This window comes from Pithys albifrons, chromosome 3 (genome assembly GCF_047495875.1).
Source record: "Pithys albifrons albifrons isolate INPA30051 chromosome 3, PitAlb_v1, whole genome shotgun sequence".
Taxonomy (NCBI): domain Eukaryota; kingdom Metazoa; phylum Chordata; class Aves; order Passeriformes; family Thamnophilidae; genus Pithys; species Pithys albifrons.
The window spans coordinates 10,905,310-10,921,667 of NC_092460.1; the positions used below are offsets into that span (position 1 = coordinate 10,905,310).

At 41.7% G+C, this 16,358-nt stretch overlaps 2 protein-coding genes across 2 annotated transcripts in view; one reads left to right on the forward strand and one right to left on the reverse strand.

Moving 5' to 3' along the window:
* Positions 1–8,584, reverse strand: part of LOC139669757 (netrin-4-like) — a 47,612-nt gene extending 39,028 nt beyond the window's left edge. The window contains exons 1-2 of the mRNA XM_071550462.1: positions 7,731–8,584; positions 697–1,238 (exon numbers count right to left, since the gene is read on the reverse strand). Coding sequence (XP_071406563.1) covers positions 697–1,238; positions 7,731–7,797 — 609 coding nt within the window. The 5' untranslated portion in view covers positions 7,798–8,584. The remainder of the gene's footprint in view (positions 1–696; positions 1,239–7,730) is intronic.
* A 2,433-nt stretch (positions 8,585–11,017) lies between these two features.
* Positions 11,018–16,358, forward strand: part of UROC1 (urocanate hydratase 1) — a 39,680-nt gene continuing 34,339 nt past the window's right edge. The window contains exon 1 of the mRNA XM_071550463.1: positions 11,018–11,309. Within this exon, the coding sequence (XP_071406564.1) occupies positions 11,184–11,309 (126 nt within the window). The 5' untranslated portion in view covers positions 11,018–11,183. The remainder of the gene's footprint in view (positions 11,310–16,358) is intronic.

Consider the following 16,358-nt stretch of genomic DNA (forward strand, 5'->3'; position numbering starts at 1 on the left):
ACCTGATTACTAAAGAGTAGTTAATCTTTTTGTCAGAGGAATTTATCAGAGCAATTTTACATTTATTTTTTTAAAATCCTTTTGCATAAGTTTAATAACATCAGAATATTCATACCAAAGGAGGGGCTTTTACTACTACTAGATAGTGAAACCTGGCTGCTCACTCCCACTTCCTGCTTCCAAGCAGTTTCATTTCTGGAGCCTGTGGCTTGAGAGAATCAGCAGTCACCACCAGCAAGAAAAATTACATTAAACTTAGAGGAATTATGTATATAAAAATCATCTTATCATCTAGGAACTATTTATATGGAGAAAAAAAAAAGCAAAACCATGCAGTTCATGTCATCTTAAGGTAGGAAAGTGGTTTGGATAAATCAGACTCTATAAATCTGTGTTTCCCTACATCTAACTTGGTTGGAGTTCTACCTCTGTTATTGGCAACTGCAGAGTAAAATTAGGCACTGCTAATCCTATTCTGTGCAGCTCTCATAAAATAAATTTGTTAGAGCATTTCCATTCATTTTCATTGGTATATAATTTCTATCCTTCCACTTTATTTTCTTCACACAAAGCCCTTGGGGATGATCTCCTTTTCTTAATTTATATGCACAGTACCTCTTTGACACACTCTCTGGCTTTCAGACACTCTTTGGCTGTTTGACATTAACCTTAGTCCAAGCCTCGGTTGTTGCTTACCTCTCCTCTGGTGCAGGGCACTGCATCTGAATACCTGGAGGTGCACATGGAGCCATCCTCAATGAGGTCATCCTGGAGCCCAAAAGTAGCTGTACAGTTGACAGAGAAATACTTGTAGGGTCTCCACGTCTGCCCATAATCCTGGGATCTTTCCAACACCATTGCAGCTGGGCGGGGTGACTTGAACACAGCAATGACATGGGTCAGGTAGAATTCTGTTTCAAAGTCCAGTCGGATTTCTTCCCTGTGTACCCCTTGGGCAGACTGCCACCAGGAGGTGGGGTTCACAAAGAAATCATCTGTCATGTCAGCAGGGAGGTGGGAGTTATCTGGCTGGTTGGCATTGCATTTGGTGCAGCGAGGCTGCCCACAGCCATGGGAGGTGTGGTGAAGGAGATTCTGGTCTGGGTAGGAGCAGTACAGTTCTGTGCTGTTCTGGCCACACGTGGTGAGGGTAACTGGTGTCCTCCCTGTTGCCAGGTTTCCCACTGGAGGGTTGCAGGCACGGCCATTACAGCGGAAGGCTCGTGGTCTCATGGGATCTGAAAGACAGGCAAAAAACCCACACCAGGTAGAATTTATCAAATAGTTCTCAGGGTGTAATGCAGGTAATCATGCAAATTTTTTGAGTTTGGGGGATGACATCCAAGAGTTTACCCTCAAAGGAGACCTACTTCCTCTTTACACACAAAGTTTTGAGGCAGTTTCTCAATAAATCTAGTCCTTGTGTTTGATGCCTAACTCAGAAACTGATGCTTAATGGTGCTTAACCTTGGTTTCTGTTGAAAATGCAGTGGGTTTGGCTTGCTGAATTTTATGTTTTACCAGAGAAATCTTGTGTTTTCTTACTTTCCATCTAGTTAAAATCTGTATCGAAGGACCAGATCTATTCAATGCATTTGTTTTCATTATTATCACAAAGCAAAGTCAAGCTGGACAGTGCACTGTAGATACACGAAGAAAAGACAATGATTCCTGCCAAAAAGAGTACAGACACTAATCACATATAAAAACATATAAAGAGAGCATGTATTTCTACAGCTGAATATTGACATTCCACAGCTCCTATTAAGATCAGGTGGAGTCATTAATTCATAGCAGAGTTGAAAATCAAATCTCTCTTTTGTTTAAATACCTTGACATGGAGGTAGATGACTACATTCTGTTGGCCAAGTTTACAAATACTGGCAAATTTTTGGTATCTTTAATCTCTATATTTACTTATTTCTAAATTAAGACAGGGATAGCTACAAAGTCTCAAAATTATTTGAAAATCAGTAGTGTCTTGTGAAGTGGAATTAAAGGTCATTTCAAAACCTTATTACCATGCTGGAGAAAACTGCGTTTCTAATGACATACCATGTCCTCTTTGCAACTTAACACTCTAGAAGGAGCTAAAGACTGACCTTGCAAGGCCATAAATCTTATCCAAGAGGTCACAAGTCAGATGACTGGATGTAGGGCCTACAGGAAATGACCCTTCCAATGAAACATAGGATGACCATAAAGCCTGGGTAATCTAGGAGCAGTTCAAAGGTCAGCTATTAGTTCAACATTCTAGGTCAAATTTTAAAATCCTTACTCGGTTTATATTCAGCCTTTCCTCAGGTAAAATTAATTTAAAAATCAAGTTAGGTCAAAGGAAGGGGTCTTCAATTCAGCCTTTATAAAAGTACTCAAATTGTAAATGTAGTTAAATTAAACTGATATCCCTCTTTCCAAAAGGAAAGTTTAAGGTAAAAAATTGTGTCCAGTGTGCAGGGGTTTGCTTGTGTTGGTTCTGTCCATAGTTCCTCAGTGTCACCTCTGCACAGGCCACAAAAAAAGGTCAGACATGGACAATATTTTGGAAAACACTTCATGTATTTGGCTTCCCAGGATTAGGACACAAAACAAAGTTATTGTATGTCCACTGAATCCCATTGACCAATGATGTGTACCATTTTAGCTTACATTCAGCATAAAGTAGCCTTAAACTTCAGGTAGCAAGGAAGCAGAGAATCCAAAAATACTCTTGACTACTCTTAAAAATAAATAGAAGCCACCTTCAAGGTAATTTGGAGAGTTTTCACTGGCAAAGATTTTTTTTAGTATCCCATTGAAGTCCTAGGAGACTGGAAGAGCTTGGAGGGCAGGAGTGCCTCAGTTACATGTGCACCTGAAAGTCTTCAGATGAAATAAATGAAATGAAATCTGCCCCAGCTCAGTCGCACCAGCACTCGCTGTGCCAGCACAGAGATAAGTTGCAGAAATCATCTCATGAGGAATGGAGAGAAGATGGGGATGTTTGCCTCTATTGGTTCTGTCCTTTGCTCCCCACCTTTAACTGAGCAGGGGATTCTTAGTGTTATTGGAGATCTTCCACCAAGTCCTCACACCATCCCAACTGTTTGATGGCCATTTCAATGTAATTTCTGTCTGATTGTGAACTTCTCATTCCATCTGAGCCCAGTACAGCTATAGGGGAACACCAGGAGATTCAGAGATTTTATCTAGGATGTTCCTTGCAATTTCTCCAAGTCTTTTTGTCCTGTGAAGGGACTCAGGTTTCCACAGAAGTTTTTTAGAACTTCCTCATTTTTGCAGTGCATCTGAAATTTGAAATTTTTGTGAGCTCTTAAGGGTCAATTTCACTGGAGGGTGAATTTCACTGAGTCATGCAGAATTCCAGAAATAAAGAAAAATCTATACTTATGCATAGATAATGAGCTACAACTGCATGCCTCGAGAATGTCTTTGCAAGTGACATTTAGGTTCCTGTTCATGTCAAAGCTGTTTGGTAAAAACTAATAGAAGTAAGGAAGGCACAGCAATTTCTGTCTTTAAAGTAGATTCAGTATTAACCAGCTTTGCTCACAAAGGTGTCATCATCTTTGCCTCCAGACAATTTCAGTAGGACTTGTCTTACAACTCAGCTTTGAACAAACATTTGTTCTGACTAAGCATCAGGTTACTTAGTTTTGATTAAGAATGGATCCATGTTACAAATGCTATTGGATTATGGATGATTATGGATAAACATACCATGTAATTAAAAGGAAGTCCATCTCTATTGATGGATTACACCACTAAAGCTTTCACAGAGGAAATAGGATGCTGAAATTCTACATTTAAGAAGTTGTATAAGGAGAAGCTTTGCAGACAGGAATGTGAGAAAGCAAAAAAACCCCCATTTTTAAAGGGAATGTCTGCTTTTTGTATTTCTCATAAATGGTCTATTAGCCTTGTGCTGAGTTTTTCTAGCTATTTTTTTTCTGAACCTGGAAAAGAAAGAAAGATATTTGTTCTCCTGAGCATCAGTCACAAGAAGGTTTGTCTGCTCTGCCTGCTAATGCAGCAACATCAATACACAGTTCCTGTCTGAACTGCTGTGTCATTAGGAAAATGGGAGAAGAACAAAGTGCAAATTAGCAGAAGGGAGTTTGAGAGAATGAGAGAGATTGGAAAACAAAATCTGCAGTCGATTAAAAGCTTTGTATTTAAAGAAATCAATTGGCAGAACATTGCTTGGCCACAAGGACACTGCATCCTCTCCATCACTCACTGATTCTGTGGAAGCAACACAAACTGGTGAACCTGGACAGCAAGGGGGCACTGCTGCAGAAGAGAAACAGCAGTCAGACAAACAAACAAACATCCTACCCCAACTGCCAGGAGAACTCACTGAATAATTCATAAAGAACTAAACAGTTTGATTACACATGGGCACTGTGTGTTCTTATGAAGTTGATTACCTTTTCCTCCGTGGAGGATGATGGTATGATTAATTTATTTGTTTGTTTTCTAGTCCCTCAGAGCTGTGCCACAAAGTGGCAGGTCAATGAACATGCCCAGCATGTGTTACAGCAATGGTGCTATCGAGTGATTAGAGAAACACACAGTTCAAGGGAGGTCATATTATTCATATTCCGGGGACACCACTTCAAATAGAGATCTCTTACTTCAGAAACTCATAATGCAACAGAACATTGTAGATATTAACTAAAAACAAGTTCAATTTTTTACCAGGTTTTGTTTTTTTCACCCTTGATTGGATACCCAGCAGAATAAAGGTCATATGGCAACTTATCCAAAGCCTGCTGGTGTGACTGGAAAGATGCCTAATATTTTATGAGTGATTTGTATTGGAATTTTTATTTCTTTTCCATATGCAAATGTATGATTTTGTGTCTCCTGCAGTGACTCAGGAGAACAAATTTCACAGATCTGAGAAACAGTAAAACCTTTGGGCATCTTCTACAGTGTTTTTGATGGAATAGTTTCAGCATGTATGTCCAACATGGATTTCACTTGTATAAATGTTTAACTTTTTTCTTAATAGCCAGAAACTTTTCAATGTTATTTTAAAGCTAACCACCCTGGGAACATGAGTTGCTCAAGTTTTTATTATTCATACCTAGAACTTTATCCCTTGACACTGGTTAAAACAGAAGTGCTGTACAACTCTTTGGTTTGTCTGGGTCCAACTTGCAGTAAGTTTGGCAAGTCTTCATCTATATATGAATAGCCTGATGAATTTCTGGACCAAAATAGGTGTGATAACTGGGGATAATGAGCCATCCTTCCTAAATACCCCAGAGGTGAAGTCCAGAATATGCTGTGAAACCAACATGCCTCCATGACAGAAGGACTAGATCCCAGGCCAAGGCTCTTCCATAGTGGCCAGTGGGAGTCTGCCTGCCCACATCCCTTCTGGAGCAGCAGTGGGCTCTAACATCTACAGCTTCATTTGCAGATGAGCTGAATGACCTCAGACCAGAGGAAACCAAACCCTGCTGATAATCAAGTCATGCAACTGACATTAGACATGATGGTAGAAATGACCATTTTTTACCACATCACATCCTCTTTTTCAGGGCTCCCACTGGGAAGAGAGCTGGCCCAGGTGCTGCTTCCCAGGCCACTGCTTACATGGGGAAGTGTAGGGCTAAAGCAAGAGCTCAAGCTGTTGTCAGTCCTGTTAAGTGTCTCAATATGCAAGAGTTTTCAGATCACTGCAGAGTATATTTGAGGGGAATAATGTCCTCCATCTGAAGAAGACTAGGGGAAGGATCATCCAAGTGTCACATCTTTCAGTATAAACCCAGGGTGATGCTTCAGACTAAGCAATAAGGTGGGGGGTTTGTTTTGTTTGTCTGTTTGGGATTTTCCCCCCATGGCATTATATTTAAAGATCCAAGGAGCCAGTCTTGACAACCCAGAGTGTCTTCTCTGTACAAAGAGTGCAGAAGGCAAATATTGTACTCACTATACAACTACCGCATCAATTTTTTTCGCTTCTGACCAGAAGGGATCAGTTATACAGCTGAAAAGGGAGTTTATTGTACAGGCTAAGGAAGTATGCCAAAAACATACTTGTCTGTACACCTCTCAGCTCTAAAAAAAGACTCAAAAATGAGCAGGCTTGTGCTTTCACAGGCTAAGAGTGCAACATTTTGATCAAGCACCAAATATTTATTTAAAGAGACAGAGTCTTTAGCAGCACCACCTTCAGTATCCAGTTGTTTTGTTGCTATTCACTATATCCTGCACTGTTATTCTGAGTGAGTTTAGCTCCGCACAGAACACACCCCCTCCCTTCAAATTCACTTTCCAAGCAGTTGGCTGGGGGCTGAATATTCTTGAAGATCTGTTTTCAGACACAGAGCAAATTTAGGCTAGTTTGTAACAGGCTGCCTTCTGCAAGTGTCAGCAACTTTACAAGATATATATGAAACCTTTCTGTGCTGTCAACATATATATCCTATAGGGAACTTATATCCTCACCTGGGAAATCAGCGAATGCCCAAAATAAGACACTAACTACAGCACAAATACTCCTTCCTTCATTCCCTGTCATGCTGTGACAGCCTTTCCCCCAAATGGTTTACCGGGTAATATGATAGGATTTTAAATTTATGAGCTGTTTTCAGTTTTCAAGAAAATATCTCTTGCAGTTATGGAAATCCACTGTCTGTCATCAGAAGGGCTCTATCTAGGGAATAAACTGAGCTGAATCCACTTGATCTGGCTCTGCCTTTACTGGAGCTTGCAGGTCAGCTGAGCACTTCAATTACTTTCAAATCACTACGTGAAGAATGTTGTTCCTGTCCCAATACTCTGAGCACACAGGTGAAATTTAAACCACTGATATGCTTTCCTGTACAAGAAGAGACATCCCAAGAACAGCATCTCAAAGAAAAAGTCACCAAGGATGTATCATTGTTTTATCAATAATAACTTTTATTTTTCTGACCTGAATTTTTGTAACTAATACCTCTTAAAGATATATTAAACCACAGCAGAAGGCAGAGGGGGAGTAAGGGGGGGGGGGGGGGGGGGGGGAATCTAATGCTTTTCTTCTTTTCCTGAAGGAAATTTTCTTTATCATAATCCAGGTATTTTTAGGTCCCTATGTAAATGCCATTACAGCTGTATCATTCCTGTATCATGTGTATATTTGCACACCCACATATACACACACAACTAGTTAACTTCTCTTTCTGTTCTAATCCATTTTTTCTCTAATGCTAATATAAATCCTGTTCAATGCATGTTAACTATTAAGTCAGGGAATACAGTGTATGAGTGGACTGTGTTGGATAAATAGGAATTCCTAGACAGTGTCTCTGATTTTTACTGATGCAATATTAAGTAATATTAAGAGAATAATTCAGATTCCTACAGTGATGCTGTCCAAGGATGTTGTCCTTTCACTCTTATCCTGCCTAGGAAGGCAGTGTTTCATCCTCAAAACCAACATTCAGCATATCTCAGTCCACCTACCTCTTTCTTTCTCTCTTACTTTTGTTTGCAAAACTAACACACCTTTTGCTTGTAAGGATGAATGAACCTGTATATCCTATAAGTGTTTGGAAAGAAAAAAAGTATAAAGCTGCTTATTGCAGATAACACAAATTCCTTGTAAGAATCCAATCTAAAATAAAGATGCTGACATTTTTTTTCACAAACAGAGCTGACTTTCATCCCATTTCCCCCTGTTAAATTTATTAAAAAAATATTTCAGGATGAAAATATTGATTTATTTTGCTTACCTGTTTCCCCATGGGCAGAAATAAAATATTCCAAGAACACAATCAGCATGATGCCTTTATGCTGCATGGCTGTCAGTAAAATATTTGTCCTTAGTGAAGCAAAAAAGACCTGCAGTAATCTACAGGTTTGGTGCTTGCATGGCTTTTCTGTATTTTCTTTCTTTCTTTCTGCTCACCTTCCTCTCAGTGCAGGGGTCAAGGCTTCTGTCTCATTCTTCTTCTCTCTCGTTTGGGTCCAGACGTGGTTTAGTTTTTTTCAGGGCTCATATGCCTTCTGGGTGTCACCCATACATTGCTTCCAATAAATAAATAAATAACAGGGATTTTCTGTGTCTTTACCTCTCTCCATGCAGCGGTCAGGGGACGTTCACATCCCTGACGCAGCGCCTGGGATGCACCATCGAGGGCTGATGCGAGGCGGAGAGCTCAGTTCGGTCCGGTCCTTGGCGCTTCTTTGGATACTATTTCGAAACTTTCATTCCTGATCCTTGGTTTTGGTGGAGCTTCGGTTTGGCTTTGCCTGGATTCACCCTGGCAGCCTTCCCTACCTCCTCGCACCTCCCGCAGGCTGCTGCTACCCGGGGTAGCGAGGGGGTCCGGGCAGCCTGAACCCTGCTTTGTTAGGAGGTGCTCCCCAGTACCTTCTCTCCCTTTGCTCCCTGCAGCAGAGGGTCATAAGAAGAGCAGAGTTGGCTTTGCTCCCTGAGAGATGATGAGAAGCAAGTGCTTTCCTGGCTCTTCTCCCTTTTAATTTTGGTTTGTTTTATTTTATTTTATTTCCCTCCTCCCTCCGCTGTCACGGAAGCCGCTTCTCCCCCACCTCCAAGGGATTTGCTTGACACAGCGAGCGCCAGGGGAGTGGAAAACAAACCCAACGCCAGCTCGCCGGGGCCGGTGCTCGGGCAATCCCCGGCGGTCTCTGCTCCTGGACTGGCTCCTGACCGCGATGCGGGGGCTGCGGATCCCGGGGAGGGGCAGGCGCGGGCAGGGGTTCTCTCCCGGGATGGAGATGCAATGCCCAGCGCCCAGACGAGAGGGGGAGAAAGGGAGAGGGGGCTGGAGAATCCTTCCTTCTTGCTGCTACAGCAAGGCTTAAGGCTGGGGGGGTCCTGCTCTCCCGAGGGCGGGTTAGTTATCTGCAAGTTTTGTCTCTGCCTCCCTTTAGCCTCTAAGCCCGTCCTTCAGTCCTAACCGGGCAGCTCTCTGGTCCTGTCTGCCTACAAAGGGGATTATTAAAACATGTGATCTTCTTCCTGGGCTTTATATGTGTCTTTTTTCTTTCCCTAGGTCCGTCCCGCACCTCCTCTTGGGCCGGGCTGGTCCTTGTTGGACTCAGATGCGGGCGTTGTTTTCCAGCCGCATCCTCCCCTCCAGCAGCAGCCCGTGTGTGTCCGTGTGTGCGTCTCAGTGCGCGGCCGCGTCCGTCTGTCCCTGCAGCACCCTCTGCCAGCCCGCCCGGCACATGACACCTGCCCCGAGCCCGTGGGACACGGTCTCCGCACCCCCGGGCACCCCCAGGCCTAGGGAGAGAGAGGGACGGGTTTCGATAAAGATCACTTGGTGGACGAGCGGGCACACGCACCAGTTTCATTCCATAATCACAGGCAGGAGCTGGGACAAGCCAGGCAGCAGAGGAACTTGCAGCTGCCTGGAGAAGTTGGGATGTCTGCGCTGGCAGAATCCCTGAAATCGGATTTGGTAACTCCTACACAAAGCTCCCAGGGACACAGAGAGACTGCAGCATGCAGAGATCAGGGGCTGAAAGTGTCCAACCCTAGGAAAAAAGATTAACTCAGGGTGTGTGTTCCCCACATCTTCATTCTCTCTTTCCTCAGGTTTCTTATCAATATAATGCAAATAACTTCTTGACGTCATAGAGGGAAGCATATCCGAGGGGAGTCCAGTGCAGAGGGAGTTATTCTTGTGCTCATGTGTATGCAGGATCAGACCTTAGAGGGATTTGAAGAATGTAGGTCATACAAAGAAGAATAAGGAAAGATTTATTTCCTTCTGTGTGGGAATATTTATGTAAGGCAGGGTTATTTGGCTACATTTTGGGGTAGAATTTTCTGACGTTAGCCTTATCTTCCTTTATTTTTGATATGTTTCTAATTTGAAAACCCAAAAGAAAACTTAAAAATATGGTAGCTTCTCCCTCTCCTTTTTGTCTTTGCCTTTTGTTTGAAAGCAACTAAAATACTGTTTAATTACAAAACAAAATTCTCCTGCCATAAATGACAGTATCCTTCAGAGGGTCTCAGTCTGCTTTGTGCTCTGCTCCCCTGGGATGTTCTGAGTTCTTTCAACTCAAGCATCTTCACTGGGAGCTGGGGATGTGCAGGATGTCCTAGAGCTAAAGCTGATCTGACATTAATGAGAGGCTGTCGTTTCATAATTGTGCTTTGTTGTCATTGCTTGTAGATTGCTGTCTTTGTGAGGAAATGCTGTAATTTTTTTATTTGCAGGTTTTAGGCTCATTCCTAACTGAAATGCTTCTCCCAGTTAATTTCACCATGTCAAACTGTGGCACTTGTAGTTCAATAGATGTAATAAAGGTCAAGTAGCTTCTGCACAGTTTAAACAAGAACTCAAAATGAAGAGCAAAGTTCATGTTGCACTGGTAAGAGGGGAAAATAAAAGTTAAGTGCAGTCATTTACCTGGGATGCCTGGATGTCAGTACCAAAAGACATTCTAGTAGTTGACTGTAGGGTATAAAACTGACATAGAACTGAAAGCCTTCATCCTTCCTCCCAATTATTGTCTATCTTGAGAAATCCACTACCAGTGCTAATGAGTACATTTCCAGTATAATGTTACAAAAATCCATTCATGCCTGTGAGCTGAGAGGAGCTAACACCTAAGGGGGAAATTTTGCTGTTATCATTGACTACTACTGTTGTCTAGAAGACAAATTGGTGAGATCCGAGGAACAGCCCATACCTAGAGGTGTCAAACAGAGAATGCCTATCTTAGCTGAAAGTGTGTATGAACAGTGATGTGAACAATAATTATTAACTTTAATTAGTTCCTAAACTATAGTAATGTAACTATATGATCCTTGAGGTCTCAGGCAAGGCTCAAGCTCCAGTCTGTCACTCTCACTGGGACACAGCGGACATCAGGTGTTTTGAAAAGTGACTGAGTTTGCTCTAGTGGCAGTTGACAAAGCACCCAGAGAATAAACGGCCAACACTGTGAATCATTCATTTTGGGGGAGGAGGGAAGAGCCAATGGCATGGCAGAAAGGGGGGAGGTGTGTCATCTGTACCACCTGCCCTCTCTGCTTGACAGCCCTGTTTGCAGAAGCCAGAGGACAGGCTGTCCTCTCTGAGATCACCCTAGAGTGGTGGTGCATTTGAACTACTGAGCATCCTGCGTGCCTGCACCTTCCTTGTACCGCCCACTCCTTGTACCTCTCCAGTTTGCCTTGTCCTCCTGGTGTTTCCTCAGCAATGACCAGCTTGAAGGAAATCTGTCATGGCCTTCCTCTAAACCCTTTGCCTGAAAACAAAGGTCGAAGAAAAGGAATACCCCATGCACCTGTGAGAACCCCCAATCTCACTGCTCAGGAGAAAAAGGTAACTTGGGGTTTCACAGGTCCTCACTTCTTTTCCTTTCAGATAAATGCAGTTTGGGACAGCAGACTTGCTAGTCTCAAAAGATTTTCTGAGTGTGCACCCAACTTTGTGGCAAATGTACTTCCTTGGTGTTATATAATTCAGTGTGTAGTGGGAAAAAGTACTGGATACTCTTCTGCTCACTTCCTTTCTTCCTCCTCCAGAATAAACAGGTTGCTATGAAAAAGATTTGCTGCACAAGCTTCCATGACTTTAAATGTCTAAACAAGAGACATTAGACTCCAGTGCTGTCAATCCAACATTTTTCCCTAAAGATGAAATTCTGGATGCTCTTGCAAAACTACTGCATATGTATGGGAATGTGAGCTAACCCCTCCAATAAAATAAACATCATAGGTGATGAATCAGCATCATGGTAGCAGCTAGACATATGTATATTTGCAAAAAATGATCTAAAGGTGATTTATTTTAACCAGTAGTCAGTCTGGGCATCCTGCAATTTAGGCAAGTTTGTAGGGAGTTAATTATTTCTCTTCAGTTGCGTAATTATTTTTCTGTCTCTTTTTCTTTGAATAGTCTATGCACACATTAAGTAACCATTGCATTACTTCATGTTCTAGATTTAAAAAAAAAATCAGCAGCAGAAAACAATAGTTAATGGGTGGAGATCCTTAGGAATTTGTGTGGGAGAGGATAAGATGGGTTCCTTAGTTTGAAAGGCTGTGCTTCATCACATGTAACAACACTTATACTGTGACATTGTGGTCAGAACACAGAAGCTCCTTCCCCACTAACAAGTTGTACACAGCTTCCTTGCCTTCGTGGGAGTTCCCCACTGGCATCAGCAGTCAAATTCTTTCTAAGCCCACTTCCACAAGCAGAAGAGAGTCTAGTCAAAGGGTAGAAAGAGGAACAGCTGTTAAGATATCCAATGAGGATTTACTTCACTGTCAGGAGCATTCATGGCTGAGACATCCTGGAACAGCTCAGACACATGGAAGTGTGGCTACCAAGTGTGCAGAGAGGGCTGTGGTGATGGTTTTGAAGATAAAGGAGTGGGAAGTGATCTTCAGTGCATGTCAGAACATTGCCAGTCATCTCTATTCTATTCCTTGCCTTTGCTAAATCACTTTTTTCCGGAAGCAGGAAGGAGTCCATGTTGCAGGAGAGGACAAGATATCTCCCAAAAGGAAGTCAAACTTTATTCTTTACCTGAGGATTGAAATTCCTTGTTCCCTATATAGAAATTGGAATACTTTCCTGCCTCCTTTAAATTTTGGAGAAAGATGGCAGTAAACTCATTGCCTCCCTCCAGTCCACTGTGTCACATTCTCTCATATCTCCATCTTACCTCCTGCCTGTGATAAGAGGTCATACTAGCTGGGTTTTTATTAGACTGTTAAAGGTTTTAAAGCTTCCTTTCTGAATTATTTTACTTTAATCCTCCACCTTAAACTCTTAACAGGGTTAGAGGCTCCACTGGTATTTTTTTCATATCTGAAAAGTCAAATCACTTTTTTTAAGAGGTGTTCCATGCTTAGAAAACCATGTAGACAGAAAGGCTGTCTGTCTAAAAGGCTTTTTCAAGCCTTGGGACAGGCTTCCAGATTTTATTGACAGTGTGTAATGCTAAAGCATTTTATGAGACATGTCTTTATGTATGACACTGTGTTAATTTTCTAACTGAAATATTCAGAGGAAGTTTTGACAGAAGTGAAGTTAATAATGTTCTTCTGATTTCCTTGGGATTTGTCCCTCTATTCATATGCCTTCATTCCAGTTTTAGACCTTGTTACAATAATAAACCTGAGCACTGCCAATGTTTTATTTTCTTGGGCCTCCTCTTGTGGTTATAATAGAAATCCTGCAAGTGAGATTTATAAAGAACTGTGTGTTTTGGGACTTGCTGAAGAAGTGTCTGGTTCTTCCTATCATACTAACTTTAATCTTCTTGGATAAATCAAGCCATATCTCAGAACTGATTCTGATTATATGTTTCCTGAGTTCTTTTCCTTCAGCATTCTTTGCCTGAGGCCTGAAACAGCCACATCCTCTCTCTTTCCCTCCCTCCACAGCGCAGGAAACTCTAGCTTTCTGTTTCCCAGCATCTGTATCTTAATCTGAATATGCAACAAAGAAACTACCCTCAAAATTTATGTGTGATGTGTCCTTTGCAGAACAAGGATGTGGTATGCTCAGTACTCACTGACATTCCAATAAAGCTGGAGCATCTTGGGAAGAATGTGCACTCCTCAGTGTTGCTCAGGATCAGAAAAAATGGAGCAATCCCTTTATGGATCTTACAGCCAAGTCACCTTACAGTCCCTCAGCTACCCAGCATGGTCTTCTGTCACCTGATTGCAGCATCACTTGTGTTTCTGTGGCAAGGCAGTTAGGTCAGTAACGGGCCTTGATGAGCCTTTCCTGATGTCTCCACCCAGAGCCTATGTCTCTGCTCATAGGCTTAGGGGCTCCATTTAAGCTCAGGCCTAGGACTTTAGTCTCAGCTATGCTTGAGGTGTCTCTGGCTCTATCACATGGTGTCCCTGTGGTCAGTCAGGGATTTTACTGCTCTGGTCTCCAACCTATGGGCTGACTGCCCACTCTGAGCTTCCCTGGTGATCTCTGGGCTATAGTTCTCTATGGTAACCATCACCAGATATGGTCCTGTCTTGCAGTCCTAGCTTGGTCTTGGACCTGCACATCACCCTGTTTTTGCCTGATGATCTGGACTCCTGGTGGAACCTGGCTGCCATCCCTGGACTGTCCTGCTCGCCTCCCTCAGGTAGTCTGAGGTTGGAACCTGGCTGGTGAGGTGCCTGTTCTGCTGGGCTCCCAATCCTTTAGGGAGCATCTTTGCTGCTTAGTGACATCCTCCAATGATGAACTGAAAGCCAGAGCCTGGGAGGTCACTCAGCACCTGAAGTTGTTCTTCTACTTTCTGGCGAAGAAGTGGGATGTTTGACCTTTGTGGTTCCTTTACACATCCAGAAATGAGGCCAAGTTTAAAAGTTTATATGTACTTTGGGAAGATCAACATATTAGCTCCTGTTTTGGAACATCTGGGTGATAAAGAATTTGGTTAAACTTTCACAGTTCATAGGGCATTTACAGCAATGGACAGTCAGGAATCTCCATGTTTACTTTCCAACTGAGCTAACTGAAACTGGGACTTATCAGAAGGAATAATAAATGAAAGAATCTTGCCTGCTGTTTAGAGAATAGTGCTACCGAAGATTTGGATCCTGGTTGTCATCAGCCAGAAGATGGCAGGTGGGAGGGAAGCACCATCTCTACTAGAAAAGGGGTTAAGAAGGAAATTGTTGTAGAGTTAAGCTCATCACTTTCTCTCCTCCTGCTTTCCTTTCCCTCAGTAAACAAGAAGGCTGCAAACCTTAATGTCTGCATGTCTCAAGAGTCTTAAATTGGAAGTCCTGATCATCGTCTTAGAAAGTGGAAATAAATTACACTCCTTCTGAAGATGCACTGGCGCTTCAACGAACACTAAATAACAAAGAGCCTCATTTACTTGATTTCTCAAGACAATCCACCCCCCCAAATATATTTACTACTGATCGATTGGAGCAGGATTTCATAGGTTGTTTTGACTATATTTTGTTGACATTGAGAGGTCTAAATATTGATTAAATAGCAACAGAATCGTGGTTTACTATATAAATGCCAGGGAATACAAAAAAAGACACCCTAATAGTGACTAGAGCTTAAACACAAGAACCAAATGTTAGGACCAGCTGGCAGATCTAAGAGGAAGACTTGGCATCTGGTGCTTACATTGCACTGAACTGAATTAAATCAGTAACTCATAAAATTCAGAGCAGGGGTTTTTTTAATGGCCCATAAGGCTCAGGAGTATAACTGCCATTATTATTTTTTAAGACACCAATGAACTCTGGACCTGGTTTTCCAGAGGTACTGAGCATGTGCAGCTTATGATTCTGTGAGTGAAAGTTATGAATAGGAAGGACACCTAAATATCAAATGCACAATAATATTCAGAATGTAATGTTCAGTTATAGGTAAATCAATCCTACTTAAATAGTAGAATAACGGTTTTTATGGTGCTTTAATGAAATGTATTGTCCTTGCACAAAAGCGTAATGATCAGACTATTTGAATTTGCTCCTTGAGTGCCTTTCTCAGGTTATTCAGTTTATGACTCAATAATGAATATGTAAAATTATTCCCAATGCACATGGTAATTGCCCTTTCATAAAGCAGTCAGGCTTCACCTTTTTGAGTGGCCCAGCTCTTTTATTGAGAGACTGTTTCAGAATGACTTACATTTAAATTCTTCTCATTCCAAGATTACATTTTTTACAGGTAATTCACAGCTATTTATTCCTTTTCTAGCATTTCCCTCAAGCTTCTTCCTGCTTTGACATTTATCTTGCAGTGCCACAGCAGTCAAATGTCACCTTTATTCAGTTAAGTTAAACAGTCCATAGTCTTAGTCCTCTTTTATGAGATCTCTATTGTCTGTGCAAGGTGCCTTTCCCATCCTTCATGTGACATTCAAGTTCATGTTTCATTTATGTTTGCATCATCAAAATTCAGGCTTCTGATAGTGTTTAACACTAATAAGATAGAGGTTCAGTCTAACTGAATTTATTTGAAAATCTTACCAGATTTTTCTTGCTTTTATTTTTAGGGTGAAGAAACATATTTGCCTATCAGTTTCATTTTATTACAAATAATATATTGATCAAATATTGTGGGTGATCCTTGCCACATTGGAAACAAAAAAAACATCCTTATAGTTCTCTGCAGTTCTCAAGGCAGACAAAATACCAGTGCTTGACTCTTGATTTTGTTATTGTAAGAGGTGCAGGTGATTTTATTTGTACTTTATAAATTTCTAAGATTTAGATCCCACTGTGGTGGCTGCTCACATGAGATTGACTTTGGAAATCCCTGTGCATTTTGTCATGGTGTGGATGTAGCAGGGATTTTTTGTATATTAGTAACATGCCCTTGAGAAATCTGACTGAACAAGAATAAAGTGGTATAGACGATGGAATTTGCATTTTC